Source organism: Neopelma chrysocephalum, unplaced genomic scaffold, assembly GCF_003984885.1.
Source record: "Neopelma chrysocephalum unplaced genomic scaffold, ASM398488v2 Primary Assembly neopelma1_81, whole genome shotgun sequence".
NCBI classification, from domain to species: Eukaryota; Metazoa; Chordata; class Aves; order Passeriformes; family Pipridae; genus Neopelma; species Neopelma chrysocephalum.
In genome coordinates this window covers 462,153-477,050 of record NW_020897743.1, presented here as the reverse complement: position 1 = coordinate 477,050, position 14,898 = coordinate 462,153, and the positions used below count along the sequence as shown (strand labels likewise).

At 39.8% G+C, this 14,898-nt stretch overlaps 1 protein-coding gene across 4 annotated transcripts in view; it reads left to right on the top strand.

Moving 5' to 3' along the window:
• The window catches only part of RPS6KA6 (ribosomal protein S6 kinase A6), a 36,421-nt gene extending 21,853 nt beyond the window's left edge, over positions 1–14,568 (top strand). For 3 of the 4 annotated variants that reach the window (XM_027690431.1, XM_027690432.1, XM_027690429.1), the window contains exons 11-22: positions 175–263; positions 650–714; positions 2,263–2,365; positions 3,401–3,525; positions 3,820–3,945; positions 4,402–4,491; positions 5,095–5,253; positions 5,684–5,845; positions 6,247–6,323; positions 7,005–7,122; positions 8,505–8,645; positions 9,534–14,568. In XM_027690431.1, the coding sequence (XP_027546232.1) occupies positions 175–263; positions 650–714; positions 2,263–2,365; positions 3,401–3,525; positions 3,820–3,945; positions 4,402–4,491; positions 5,095–5,253; positions 5,684–5,845; positions 6,247–6,323; positions 7,005–7,122; positions 8,505–8,645; positions 9,534–9,659 (1,381 nt within the window). In that variant the 3' untranslated portion in view covers positions 9,660–14,568. The remainder of the gene's footprint in view (positions 1–174; positions 264–649; positions 715–2,262; positions 2,366–3,400; positions 3,526–3,819; positions 3,946–4,401; positions 4,492–5,094; positions 5,254–5,683; positions 5,846–6,246; positions 6,324–7,004; positions 7,123–8,504; positions 8,646–9,533) is intronic. The other variant, XM_027690430.1, reaches the window with a different exon arrangement.
• Positions 14,569–14,898: the final 330 nt, after the last annotated feature.

Below are 14,898 nucleotides of genomic sequence, written 5' to 3'. Positions count from 1 at the left end.
TTCCTTTAAACCACACATATAATGTGAAACTTAAAAGTTGACGAGTTAAATACATGCACTCTACAAGACTTAAGAATAGATCCTTAATACATCAAACTGATCAGTAAAAATCTGTGTAGACAGGTTTTAGTAAAATATATTTCTTTCTCTTACTTGTTCTCTGGTTCTTTTTAGAGCAAAGCTTGGGATGCCTCAGTTCCTCAGCCCTGAAGCACAGAGTCTTCTGAGGATGTTGTTTAAAAGGAACCCATCAAATAGATTAGGTTGGTTCATTTATTTGGATCTTTAAATAACTCAGCCCAACTACTTTCATTTCAGGCTCTGGGTGATCAGTAATATTTGGGTTTAGATCCCATTTCTTACCTTGGATTTGGGTTTGGTAATGAATGATCAGAGCTTGGATCAGTGACTCTTGGTGAGCTTTGGCAGTGTCAGAGCAAAGAATATTGACTCTGTATTTGTGGGGTTCTTGTATTGTGCCTCCCTGATGAGGTGTACACTACTAAATCCCATCCTTGGGATATTTCTGTGTTTACAATTCATTCAGATAACCACGTCTGCGCGGATTTTTTAGAAATGAACTAAATTTTACTGCAATCTTCAAAGATTTACCCAAAAGTGTGTTAAATACAGTATTTTCTCTGTTCAGGAGCTGGTTCAGATGGAGTTGAGGAAATCAAGAGACATCCTTTTTTTTCTACTGTTGACTGGAATGTAAGTACAAAATGATCTGAATGCTAAAGCCGTTGTTAATTTTCCCGGGTGTTGTAGCATTGTCAGTATTTGCATGTGAATAGGGCCCAACAAAGTGCAGCAGTGCTGACTGTCACATCCTGGCTGCTGCTCTCATCTTCCTTGGCATCTGGAGTTGGTGTATTTACGGTACAGAGACTATTAATTATGAATTGGGCATTTAATTTTTAAATAATTAAGAGTTGCAGCTTTCTAAAGCTGAAGTTGTCTGTTAGGGCATTTGTAGCTGGGAGAGGATGCTGCTGTTCCCTCTGGGCAGGAATCTTCCTCTGCAGTATCTGTCTGGTGCTTCCATGTAGGGCACAACTCCCTGTGAGTGTAACTCTCTTGGATTTCTCTCCAGTTGCCACAGCACATCCCTGTTTTATCAGTCAGATCCCGTTCCCAGTTGGAATATTGACTCTGGTGCTCTGAGATGATCCAAAGTCTGTACGAGATCACAACTGTTGCTTAAATTTTTAACAAACACCTTATGATTTTCCTCTTTGGTTCTCCCATCTTTTGAGATGTGTTTCCCAGAAACATTCTCAAAAGCAAGATGCTCCATATCAAATAAATCCCCTCTGAAAACCCTCCTTTGCTGTAATTCCTGCAGGAGGGTAGATGGAATAAATAAGATGTTGCTGTGCTGGCAGGACTATCAGGCCAATGCTGTGCTCACCTATTTCTTATCCTTCTCTTTTTCTCTTGGATTTATTTCTGAAAAGGTGGTTTTATTTCTGACAAGCTGTGTTTATGCAGAATCCACCAACAAGAATTCTCAGTAACAGCAAAACTTCACTGGTTTATGTGAATAACTTCATAAATTGTTTTGGCTTGAATATCTACTTACTTTTATCTTAAGGGACTGATGTTGAAATAAATACCAGCAATGAAGTTTGAAAGATCTGCAGTTCTAGCTCTTTCTTTTTTCTTCATAGTTTTTTTTAAAAGTTGAAAGTGATTTGTATTTATTTCATTCTGATGGTGTTGATGACCACTTCTGTATTTTATTTCATTTATTTCGTTATCTCTTTGAGATGAATTTAGGTCCCTCTTCCTTGGTGATTTTTGTGATGTTTTGTTTGCCTTTTTTTTTTTTAATTGAGTTATATTCTGTGTTCATGTGCAGGAAGATTAAATGAAAAAAAAAAACCTGCAAAAAATAGATCTGAAAGGAGAAGAGAAATAGCAAGAAAATGCTCTCAGAACTTCCTGACCTTTGCACGGGGCTTTGACATCATTTAACATGAAATTTTCTCTTCCTTAACTGTAAATGGGACTTATTGCAGCTTTGAGATCAGTTGGGCACTGCATTTCTCTAAAGCATGTTGAGTAAAGGAGGGGAAAAAAAGCAGAGCCATTGTTCTGCTTTCCCTGATTTAATGTGGTGGATTAGGGAAAACCTGGACTAGAGCTTTGAGAATGGGGAGTTCCAGCCCAGGAGGACGTGCCTTTACCTTGGCAAAATCACAGCACCCATGGAAGGCTCAGTGACTCTTGATTAACTCAGTTTTTCCTTCTACTCAGAAACTGTTCAGAAGAGAAATCCAGCCTCCATTTAAACCTGCTTCTGGAAAGCCAGAAGACACCTTTTGTTTTGATCCAGAATTCACAGCAAAAACACCAAAAGGTAATTAACTGTGCGTGGCTGTAAATTGGTGAGGTTTGTGGGACAAGAGGGTCAAATTCACATTAAAACAACAAGCAAAAAAGCCAGTGACAGAGTTAAAAGGAAAGGATGCAACAGGGTTCCTGTGCTTTGAAGGAGTGTTTTCTCTTCACAGGGTTCCTGGTCTTTGAAATATTCTGCTAAACTTTGATTCCTACAGAAAAAAATCAAATAAGTGGAATGTTAACAGCTGAATTGTGGTCTCTAGTTATGATTTGAAGTCAGACACGCACTGTTTGGGGGGAATTAATATTAAAAGTAAACTCAATTTGATGGCAGCAGTGGTTATTTTTAGGGTCAGTACTTCACTAAGAAGGACTTGCTTTAAGTAATGATTATAATTACTGTTGCTTAGTCTGCTTCAAGTTTCACTTCAGGTTTTCTTTTGTGGTTTTTTTTCTTTTCTTTCCTGTTGCATCCAACTTTTAAACCCACTTGTTTTTGTTTGGAGAAGGTCTGTGGTTTTAACAGGCCGCTCAATATTATCGAGCTGTACTCACTGTGAGACTTCATAGTGAATTTGGAGGTGCACATAATATAATCTGGGGAAAACTGGGTTCTAATTATTCAGTAATATCACTAATTAAATATTCTTGCACTGCCTCACTTGTGCCTTGCCAGCAGCACATGCACCACTGAAGCAGCACAATCTGGCTGCTCTTCTGTGTTATGAAGTTGTTGAACACAAGACCACGATCTTTATTTCTTTTTCATAAGTAAAGTTGTGTTTCAGTAAATTTCTCCCTAAAAACATATGTTCATACACTAATTCCTGCAGTGTTTTCCAGTTAGATAAGACCCAGGAACACTTACTTTGTGTTTGTTACAGAAGTAAGAGCAGACAGATAAAAAACTAGAAGTCTTATCTGGTGTTATTCTTGTTTGCTTCCCTTCCTTCCCTCAGAAGGGTTCTTGTAGGATAACTCTCTTAAATGTATAAAAATAACTTTATTTTGCTGGGATTTATCCACACTAATCACATTTGTCTGCCACCAGATTCTCCAGGAGTCCCACCGAGTGCAAATGCCCATCAGCTCTTCAAAGGATTTAGTTTTGTTGCAACTACTACTGTAGAAGACCATAAAATATCCCCTCTCACCAACATCCTGCCCATAGTACAGGTAACATTTGAGTTTTTGGGAAGCTTTTTTGACATCTCAGGGACTGACCAATATTTAGTATTTACAGCCTGTTCTTTTTTTGGGGGGGGGAAGACCATTATAAAATGTGCCTTATTAAAATACTTCCCTGGGATATTTTTGAATTCTAAAAAGTCAGCTGCAGGTTTTCTGGAGGCAGAATTCAACAGAGAAATCATGGGCAAGCAGGAGAAACTTTTGCTGTTGGAAACTGTCATGGCAAAGAGCATCTTGTTGGTTTAGATGACAATTTGAATTTGGTTTTTTTTTTTGAAGCAGCTTCATGGAAACAGTGCCCAGTTCACTGATGTCTATGAACTGAAGGAAGATATTGGTGTTGGTTCCTACTCTGTTTGCAAGAGGTGTATACACATAGCCACAAACATGGAGTTTGCTGTGAAGGTATTGCAATAAATTTTATTGTTACAGTTCAGAAATTATTGTGTAGCAGATTTATAAATTTAAATTTATGAATTTTCCAATCACTGTAGCTGGTTTTATAAGTCTGAAGCCTGAAAATACTGTACAATTATGAGAACACCAGAAATAAAGTGAGATTCACAAGGGTGGAACTGGGCTGCAGAGGGAATTAGTGATGCTTCAGACAGTCCATTGCATTTCCTTGCCCACTGGAGCAGGATAGGCTGCATTAATGATAGAATCTTAACAAGGATAGAGCAAGAAATGAATAAACTGTGGGATGTGAAACTGGAACATGAATTAATCATGATTAATAAGAAGTAATTAACTCTGGAATTTTTTTATTCTGTTGTTGAAGCGAGGATGTAAATAGAAGAAAAATGTCTTTATTAAGCAGACTTTGTTTAGCCAAGTTGTTTTTCCTGTTATATTTGGCAGATAATTGATAAAAGCAAGAGGGATCCCTCAGAAGAAATCGAGATTCTCATGCGTTATGGACAACATCCAAATATTATCACTCTAAAGGATGTATGTACCTCTTTCTCTGCTACCTCTTATTACACAGTAGTCAAAAAACAAGTACAGATGCAGGGAGTTTATTGGGATTCATTAAATTTCTTTTACATGGTAAAATGTATTGTGAGAGCAGTACCTAATAGCAAAGGGAGTATTTCAAAATACAGTGTTGTCCTGATGTTAATTTTTTCTAACGGCTGTTTAATGAAGCTGAAGTGTAAAGGTTAGAAATGCCATATTTCTTATATTAAATGAGTACTAATGTGTTGGTGATCTGAGAAGGCTGTTCATGTTGTCCTGTGTATGCCAGCTGCCAGCAGCTAAAAGTTACCTGTGGAAGGGAAGAGCAATAGGGAGTGGTAGGGCTGCTTTCCTCTTGGAACAGAAGTTCTGGGACTGAAAAATACAATTTCAGAGTCATGAATGAACTCCTGATTGACACATGAGCTGCCTCACACTCCGTGCTGTGCCAGGGCCTGCTGTTTGTGCTCCACGTTCGTGTGGGAGCAGGGGAATAGTCCAGTCGGAAACTTCAGTTTATCGGGATGTGTGATTGGAGATATTTGCTTTTAATAGATATATTTACATGAGTACACTTGTTAAACTTCTCCTCAGGTGTATGATGACGGCAGGTTCATCTACCTGGTGACTGAGCTGATGAAGGGGGGGGAGCTGCTGGACAGGATCCTGAGGCAGAAGTTCTTCTCGGAGCGCGAGGCCAGCGCTGTGCTGTTCACCATCGCCAAGACTGTGGACTACCTGCACTGCCAGGGGGTGAGGGTTCCTGCCAGGCACAGCCTCTCCCACACCTCTTAGAGTTACAAATCCCTTGTGCTGTGTGCCTTGCTTGGCTTGTTTTTATGGCAGAAGGGAGAAAGGTTTTGTATTTTGTTACAAAGGTGAATAATATCAACAACTCATCCTGTTATTCCTGCAAACCATTTTGACTCTACAGTTTATGAAACAGCAGATGTTTGTTCTCTTGTGCTTGTTGGCAAATGGTGGTGTCAGTTCCAGTTACATTATGAGCTTTTTATTACCTTACTTGAACTAGAATTTTCCATTACTATAAATTAATATAATTACTTAGAACTGTTAATGAGTATATTCATCTAGAAAACAGTTTTTATAAATTGCAACTAACATACAAACAAATGTACGTGCTCCTTCTAAATGGTGCCTTCTCAAATTTCTTGGTTTAAAGGTGGTGCATCGAGACCTCAAACCCAGTAATATTTTATATACAGATGACTCCAATAATGCTGATTCCATCAGGATTTGTGATTTTGGATTTGCAAAACAGCTTCGAGGAGAAAATGGACTCCTTCTAACCCCATGCTACACTGCAAACTTTGTGGCACCAGAGGTATTTTAAGCTGCTCTGTGTTTTCTTTATGCTGTTTTTGATGCATCAGATACTTAAACTTTTTAGCAATACTTGAAAAAAAGAAAAATTCTGCTAGTTTTCCTTAAATATAGTCACACATCCTTTACAAACACTGGTGCATGTGTTTATTATAAACCTGCTTTAAAATAGCAGAGTCCACCCTCAAAAATAAGATGTAAGCCTGTTGAAAATCTTAGGAGATGATGTTCTGGGAACATAAGATATTGTTGGTATTTACTACAATATTGAAAAATCAATAGTGATTGATTTGTGTGACATGATCCAGGGATTGACTTACCCTTTCTTTGGGCTGGGTAGTGGTGTTGGTTTGGGGTGGTTTGTGATCCATGTAAAGTCTTTAACACTCTTTTGTTTCACAGGTGCTCATGAGACAGGGATATGATGCTGCTTGTGACATATGGAGCTTGGGTGTTCTTCTTTACACCATGTTGGCAGGGTGAGAAAGATTTCTGAGCTGTTTTGTTTACCTAAAATTCCAGCCTGCTGCATGAATCCCTGCTTCCCTTCCAATGGTGAGGTGTTACCTCATGGAATGACACACTCAGGTAGAACAGGGAGCTGTAACTAGATAAGTAAACACATAAACCCATAAACCAGCCTCATCTTACAAGGAGGTTTAAGGCTTCTCTTTTGGAAACTGGACTTTCCCCAGTTTCCCGAGAGAATTTAGCCTGTGAAAGTACCTGGTGGTTTTCTTTTTTACCCTCCAGCCTCTTGTCCTCCCCACCCTACACCCTTGGAGTCACCTTCTTGTGTCTCCTGGCCCTGTTGTAGAACACACTGGTTTTTCAAATCTCTGGAGTTTTCTACCTCATCCAGGCTGATGCAGCTCTAGGAAGCATCTAGTGGCCAAATGAGAAAAGGTTTTCTGAGTTTTGCTCCAACAGAAAACTAGCAGCCTTCCTTGTCTTATGGCTAAATAATTGGAAATTATTCTCTTCATAAATTGGTACTTCTGATGTAATATGAGAAGTATTAATAGTATTTAATAGTATCTATATATTCTGTGATAGGTTTCTGTTGACAGTGGAATACTGACTGATTCACAAGATTTTTCCCAATTCCTTGCAGCTTTTTATCCCTAACAAGGTGTTTTTTGTTTTTTGTCTCTCAACAGCTACACTCCCTTTGCCAATGGTCCCAATGATACTCCTGAGGAGATCCTGGTACGGATAGGCAGTGGAAAATTCTCCCTAAGTGGAGGCAACTGGGACACTGTTTCAGATGCAGCAAAGGTGGAAATGTGTTCTGTTTGTATAATTTTGTAGAATTCAAATGAATGTCACTGAACTTTATAACTAGACTGATCTGTCAAGGTAGTTTTTTATTATTACCTGTAAATTTTATTGCAGGGGAGGACATGTGGTACAACCTCCTGCTCGAGGCAGGGCCAGCTGTGAGGTCTCACCAGGGCTTTAATCAGTCTTGCTTTAGAAGCCTCCAAGGGTTGGGCACTGAACAGTTTGCCTGGACAGTCTTTCCCAGTGCTTGGCTGCTATAAAAGAATCCAAATCAGGTGTTTGTGGGGTTCCTTTGGTGGAGGATGATTTTTGCAGTTATCTGTCAGTTCTAGTAGCTACCCAGTCTGCCATGAAGTTGAATTTTGTTGTAGTGCCATTTCTTTGTTGTTCAGTGTTGAAGTCATCAAGTGTCTTGTATTTGTTAGTACTTTAACAACCAATTAGATCTGCATATCTTACCAAAAATCTTCATTATGCAGCTGTCCCTTTTTGTTTAAAAATACTCCCTCTCTTGCTCAGTTCCCTGGGGTTGGTGTTGGCCTGGTGTGTAGATATCCTAATCACCAGTGTTACCTTTTCTAAAGATTGGCACTAATATTAATTATAATTACTAATATTAACATATCTTTTCCTGATCCTTTGGAACTGCACTGTTTGTTCAGTTCAGTAGGAGTGATTCAGAATGCTGCTGTCTTAGCACAAGAAACTCACTTCTGTGTATTTAAGAATGCTTAACATTTTGTACCTCCAACAAAGGGAACATTCTGTCAGCTTGTCCATATTTTGATTTTAATTCAAACTATTCCTGTCTCTGTTCTGTGCCCTTCCCAGCCAGCTCTGCTTTTGACCAACATTGTAATTAGTAGCTTATTGCTGATGCTTCTAACAGGCAAAACCAAGTGTCCATTGCTGTTGGATTTATTCTTTATGTGGTTCCTTGAAGGAAAAGTTCATTGCTGGTGTTTCACTATCAATTAATTCAACTGTAATATGTAGTCAGACCCCAAACATGTAGAACGAACAAGGAGAGATGTTTGCAAATAACAGCTTTCCTCCATAAGTTCTATCTGCTAAATTTTAATAGGATTTCTAGTCTTTTAAAGATTCTATTAATAATAAGCATGAAAGGCACCACAGTAAGTTCCTTTGCAATAAAGGCTTGCTCTGTTGAACTGCTGCAATAGTACAACACATTGTTTTGAGCCTTCTGCAGTGTCAAGGCACAGAAAGATCCAATTTGTCTCCTGATCTGGGTGTGTGTGTGTGTGTGTGCATTGTGTTAATCCCTCTGCCACAGTGGGTACTTTGCTCCTTGCTGCCATCAGTACTGCTTTAAAGATGATTTGAAGTGAACAATGTGTTTGATTTCCTTGCAGGACTTGCTCTCCCACATGCTGCACGTGGATCCCCACCAGAGGTACACGGCAGAGCAGGTGCTGAAGCATTCCTGGATTGCCTGCAGGGACCAGCTGCCACATTATCAGCTCAACAGGCAAGATGCCCCTCATCTAGTAAAGGTAAAACACCCTGGATTGTGCTCAGGGTGGTGGATGTGCAGTGGATTGGGTTGGTTCAGAGCTACAAACAGAACTCCCTTCTGTTCTTTAGAACAGGAATTCACTTTCTTTTGTTTTCCCTAGAACCTGCAGATTTAACTACAGGAGAAATTCAGAGAATGCTTTGGGTTGGAAGGGACCTTAAGGTTCATCCAGTCCCACCCCCTGCCATGGGCAGGGACACCTCCCACTATCCCAGGTTGCTCCAGGTCCCATCCAACCTGGCCTTGGACACTTCCAGGGATGCAGGGGCAGCCACAGCTTCTCTGGGCAACCTGTGCCAGGGCCTCACTGCCCTCATGGGGAAGGATTCCTTCCCAGTATCCCATCTAAGCCTGCCCTCTGGCAGTGGGAAGCCATTCCCCCTTATTCCATAACTACACACTTTTGTATAAAATCCCTCTCAAAATTATTGATAAATAATTTTTTTTAGCTTATGCTCAAAGGAAGAGGTTTTTCTGGGTGTTTTCAAAGATTAAGGTCATTAATATTGAGTTGTCTCATGAGTCAGGATCTGAATAGCCACTGAACCTGCTGTATTTGGTAAATTGGTGCTGGTCTTGCTTGGAAGGTACTAATTCTGCCCTACATTAAAAGTAGACTCCTACATCTAAGGTATACAGAAGGAATACACAGAAAGAAAAAAACATGTCAGATGTCACCCATGCTTAGAAATTGGAAGGATTCAGCAACAAATGTATTTTTCCAAGCAAACTTCAGAGATGCCCACGAGCTGCCATAAGTAATTTGGGTTTAATTGAGAACTTAATTTTGAATTGTTTTATTTTCTGATAAAAAAATTTATATATATATATATATGTATTATTATTTTATATTTTTTTCCCCTAGGGAGCCATGGCTGCTACCTATTCTGCACTGAATCACAAGACATTTCAGCCAGTGTTAGAGCCTGTTGCAGCCTCCAGTTTAGCTCAGCGACGGAGCATGAAAAAGCTCACATCCACAGACTTATAGATCCACTGGGACACCTGAGCACACAGAAGCAAGGGGGAAACTCAACAAGTGGCTCTGTTTTGCCTGACCTGTGATCAAAAGGCATCTATGGTTTCCTGCTACACTACTTGAATTCTGTAAAAGTCCTTTTTTTAAAAAGAAAAAAAAAAATCCACAGGTTCATACTGTGTTTGTTTTACAGGCTGTATCTGTTAAATTAATTTAAACATCAGGTACACCATAATGAACTTCTCTACACTGTCCTTTGAGATCTGTTGCAAATATTCTTTCACATCCTGTATAGTTTTGCTGGGTTCAGTTAAAAAAAAACCGTGGTTTAGGGGACCGTTGCCAATGACCAAGTTGTACATAAAGTGTCAGTGGGAGTTTTCTTTTCTTCACACCTTTAGACCCCGTTGTGAAGGACAAATTAATTTTGTAATTGGGCACTTATTTCATTCAACTTGATTCATTTCACTTGTCCTTGACTATTATGCAGAGTTGATTCGTCTTGTGCCAGTGTTCAGTTCATTAGTGTTGATTTGGGAGGTCTGTGTTTGCATGGTGCCAGTAACTGATAAATTCATGTGAAAATACAAACAAAGGGATGTGGAAGATTCTGCACTTGACCCATGAACTTAATTTGATCACTTGTGACCCAAAAGAAGTGCTGGTTGTGGCCTCTTACAGGAAAATGAACATTTCTAGTTGTTACCAGAAATTGTGTCCTGCACTGAGCTGGAAAAAAGTTAAAATATTCATAAACTGTCAAAAGTAAGATCTCAAAACATTTGAGACAACATCATGCAGCTCAATCCTTTGTTATTTCTATTTGCCATCCATTAGTAAAAATACTGTGTTATTTCCCTCAGCAGTCTTTCCATTGCATATGAAGTTTGTTTGGCATATGACACAAACTGACACTTTATTATAACAAACTTGGCACGTGGATTTTTATTTATTTGATTTATTTTTTTTTAATAGAACATTGTTGCTTCTCTCTGAACTTCTCGCCGCATGTACAAATATTACAGAACAGAAATGCAAAATTCTCTTTGCCTAACTGTAGGGGTAGCTTGGGGAAATAAATAAGCCTTGCAGTGTGCCCAGATAAGGGAATTCTGACCAAGGAATGTCACAGTTATGGACAAATTCCTATTGCCAGCACTGCCTTGCCCTCTCTGTCTGGTGTTAGGGCTTGAGCTGTTCCTAAATGCTGTGATGAAGAGGAAATTAATTGCAGGGCCAGAATTATCTTGGAGTTTTCTGCCTCAGAACCTTTGCTAGCTGCTGGTAAACTGGGAACTAATGCATGCAGAGATAAAAGTGTTTTCCAAAGTTGTAGACACTGAGGAGTTGTAGTTTCATAGCAGAATGACACACATTTTAAATATTAAGTAAATTAGTGGCATTAGACTGTGAACAGGTAGAAAATCCAAGTGACTAAAAATCAAATCTGATTCGTCATCATTGAATTTCCAATTACAGGACCTCAGTGAAGGCAGAACTTGGCATTTTAAGGCAGGGAAGAAAAAAAACCTTCCAAGAGAATTCTGGCCCGACCACCAGGAGTGGTGGTAGTAACTCAGATCTTACAAGAGGGTGCTGGCTGGGTTTTGTCTGTACCTGTGAAGTACTTGGGGGTGTTGGAAGTTCTGTTAGATAAGCTGCTTTCTTCTGTTGTGGTGGGGGAAGATGGGAATTACCTGGCCAAATAGTTAGGTCTGAATATATCTAGATTTGAGACTTCCTGAGTATAGCAAACATAGGTGTGCTCTTTGTATCATGCAGAACATACCCCATGTGGAATTTCTGGAATGTTGATAGGTGTTGGAAGCTTTAGGGGCCATGTGTGCCTAGTTTAGAGGTGCCTGTTTGAAATGCTTGAAAGCTTCTCAAAGAACACAACTGCTTCCTGGAAAAGCTTCTTGTTCAGGACAAAATCTGCCCCTTTTGCAGCTGATTCATCTCCCTTTTCCTTACTCTGGAGACCTTTGCCAACAAGAATGCCTGTAAACCTCTTGTCCACACTCTGTCAGGATAATTCTGATGTTAATTCATGGCTGACTGCCAGAAGAATTTGAATTCACTCAAAAAAAAAAAACAAACAAAGTGGTGGAAACGAAGCTCCCTGAGCCAAGGTCAAGGTGTGATGTGGGTTGAAATGTAGCAGTAAAAGCTGTGGTGGGGATGAGAGGTAAATGCAAGGCCTGGAACACAATGGAAATGTCAAACTTGCATTGTCTTCAGCTTTCCTGTAAGGCAGCAGCTGGTCTTTAATGGCTTTACCCATGAATCATTTAGCAGTGTTTCTATTGGTATTTTCTTTTAGCTTGTAGAAGCACCACATTATAAGCACCTTAAAAGCATTTTGCACAAGAGCAGTTGGAAGCAGCTGAAGGTACTGAAGTTGTTCTTGATGTGCAGCACAAAGGTGGTGGGAGGAGAAGTACACAGACAAGGCAAAGAACACAAACAGAGTGGATGTTCTGATTCTCAACAGAGTAAAACATCTCTAAAGTTATCACTGCTGGTTTCATATCACTCCTGGCCTTTAGGAAAAATGGGACTCCTGGGGTATAAGCAAAGTTTCAGTGACTGCAACATGACAAAGTTGTCTTATCACGAGGACAACATATGGATATGTTATATCTGACAGGCCAGTGTACCCTGGTATGCCAATTGTAATCCTTAATTTGGAGGGGAAAGTTCCCTTGCTATGACTATTTCAGCATATCAATCTCTGAAACATTTTGGATGTGCAGGAATACAGAAGAGTTCACGTGCAGTTTACTCTTTCTGTATCGAATGATCATCTTTGAGATGCTCCTTTTGGAATTTCTTCCATATTTCTCATCCCTTCTTTTCCCAGCTTAGGTTTTGTGATATAAAAGTAGCATGGTCTGCTCATGGGCTGCCAGTTAAATGTTTGAAAGGGAAGAACAGGTAACTGGAACGTGCTCTGGCTGGAGTGAAAGGTCAGTGCAAAGGGTTTCACTTTCATATCATTTGGGCACAGTTGAAGTTTACAAATTGCTTTACTGAGTTAGGGGAAAAAGTGAGTCAGATTTTTACAAAGGCTCATAATTACACAGAAATAGGCATTCAAGCTAGAGGAGTTCCCACAGGACTTAAATGATACAATATTTTAGCAGTGGCTTCTGTTACTGCCAGCAAAGCTCCTGCTCTGATGTTTGGTGATAATATCAATAAGCTCGAGCTCTCTGGTGCACAGAGCAGATCCCATGAACATCAGCTGGAGCTGGAGCAGGCTCAGGACGTGCTCTGCTGTTCTTTCACCCCTCAGATACCACGATTTCCATCTTCAGTTATACTTTTGATAAAAAGTGAGAGACTCTGTTGTGTTCCTGTTACATATCCAAAAACTCTGCAGTGGCATCGGTGTGAGCCAGTGGTGGGTGACACAGAGTGCCCACACTGAGAGCTTTGCCTGGGTGGGTTCAGTCAGGCCACTGTTCTGTGCCTACTGTAGTCTCACTGTTGTGTGGTTTTGGTTCTTTTTCCTGTTTTCCTTAAACCCAGTAAATTCTTGACCACACCAAGAGCCTGAGGTGCAGGTGCTCCAAGTGCTGTTCACTGTAGTGTGGTTTAAATGTCTCTGCATCCAGAGAGGGAATCCAAAACCTCACCCAAGTCAATCATGTTGAGCTTGAATTCTGTCTTCCCTGTTTCAGTTCATTTTTCAAAGCTGATCTTCATTTGTCCAATGGTTAAAATAACCTCAGTCAAAATTCAGCAGTTGGAAGTTCCTTGCAATGGTTACAGACTGGTCTGTAGGATTGAGTTAAATGAATTACACAAGGCTATAATAATTCTCCTGATTTGTATCAGTGAAATTAGGCTAAAACATCAGTGCAGACGTGGGGGTTTATGTACTTCTGTAGCACTTAAGTTTTTCAGTCCTATCCAGAATTAAAAGTTTGCAAATATTTGTGGGAGGGGAAGAGAGGAGCAAATTTTTCTTTCTCACAAGTTTTCAGAAGGCTCTTGAAGCTGTGATGATAATAGAGCCCTTATATAATCCTGTAAGGTTAAAAAACATACAATTCTCCTTGGAAGTTAATTCAGAAACCTTGTTGGGTGGGTGCTGATACCTGTTGGTAACACCCTCCACATTCACACTGTACCATCCTTCTGCATTAACATCCTCTACTTCAGCACATTCTGAATACTGGTTGTCTCTGCTTCAGTGTAGTTCTTAAATGTTTGCTCCCCCAATTTATGTTGTTCCTTTGGGAATAGAAGAAAATACAAATTTGGCAAAACCCCACCCTGAGTGTGTAGCTAAAGCTGACTTGAGCATTATAATAATTCATACAATTAGAAGCCCCCATAAAATCATCAGCAGCTGGTTTTCTCGAGCTTTTTCCTGTGTAATGAAAGCAAACCTTCTCTGAAAGCTTTAGAAAATATTGGATTGATTATATCTCGATACCAATAGCGAGTTTGAATAACACTGAATCCTCTTTGGGGGTTTTTCTGTGACAGCTGAAGATGCTGGGGGTGGGTCTCCTTTGCAGGACCAGGGGTTCAGGTTTGGGTGTTTTGCCTTGGGCTTTGGAGCAGTGTTGTCAATGAGTTGCACTGTCCCCACGTCCCAAGCACTGTGGCATCTTGCACTGATCCCCTGGGCAGAGCTGCAGCTCCTCTGGCACAGGAGCGGTGACAAATCTCCGGATCCGAAAGGGCATTAACTGCGAGCGGTGCAATGAATTCCACGCTCTCTGAGGTACTTCAAAGATGGAACTATCCAAAAGGTCCCCGTTCTCAGATATTGTAACTGTCATTTTCTCTCTCTTAAAAGCATATTGTGGATTTTGTATCATACTGTATTTATTTCATTTAATTTTAAAAGAAATGTTTTCTTTAAAGCTCTGTATATATTGACATTAAAGTTTGCATTGTACTACGTTCTCCTCTTCTTGCAAGGCTGAGTCTGGCAGTGCAGGGTGTGCTGTGGTGGTTTTCTTGGCACTGTTGCCGAGTTACAACATGCCAAAACAACCTCAAAATGATGTTTATTTTTGTTAAACTTTGTGAATAATCCTAAAGGTACAGTTTTAAATATCTGGCAGTTCCTTGAGCACTAGAATAGAAAGGTTGCAAATTCATAATGTTTTATAATTGACAGAAATCCATCACTTATGATTTGGAAGTTCACCAACTCTTTTTTATTTTTTCCTTTTAATGGATGAGCAAGCATTCCTAAATTAAATATAAACTGTATTACTTGGTAAAC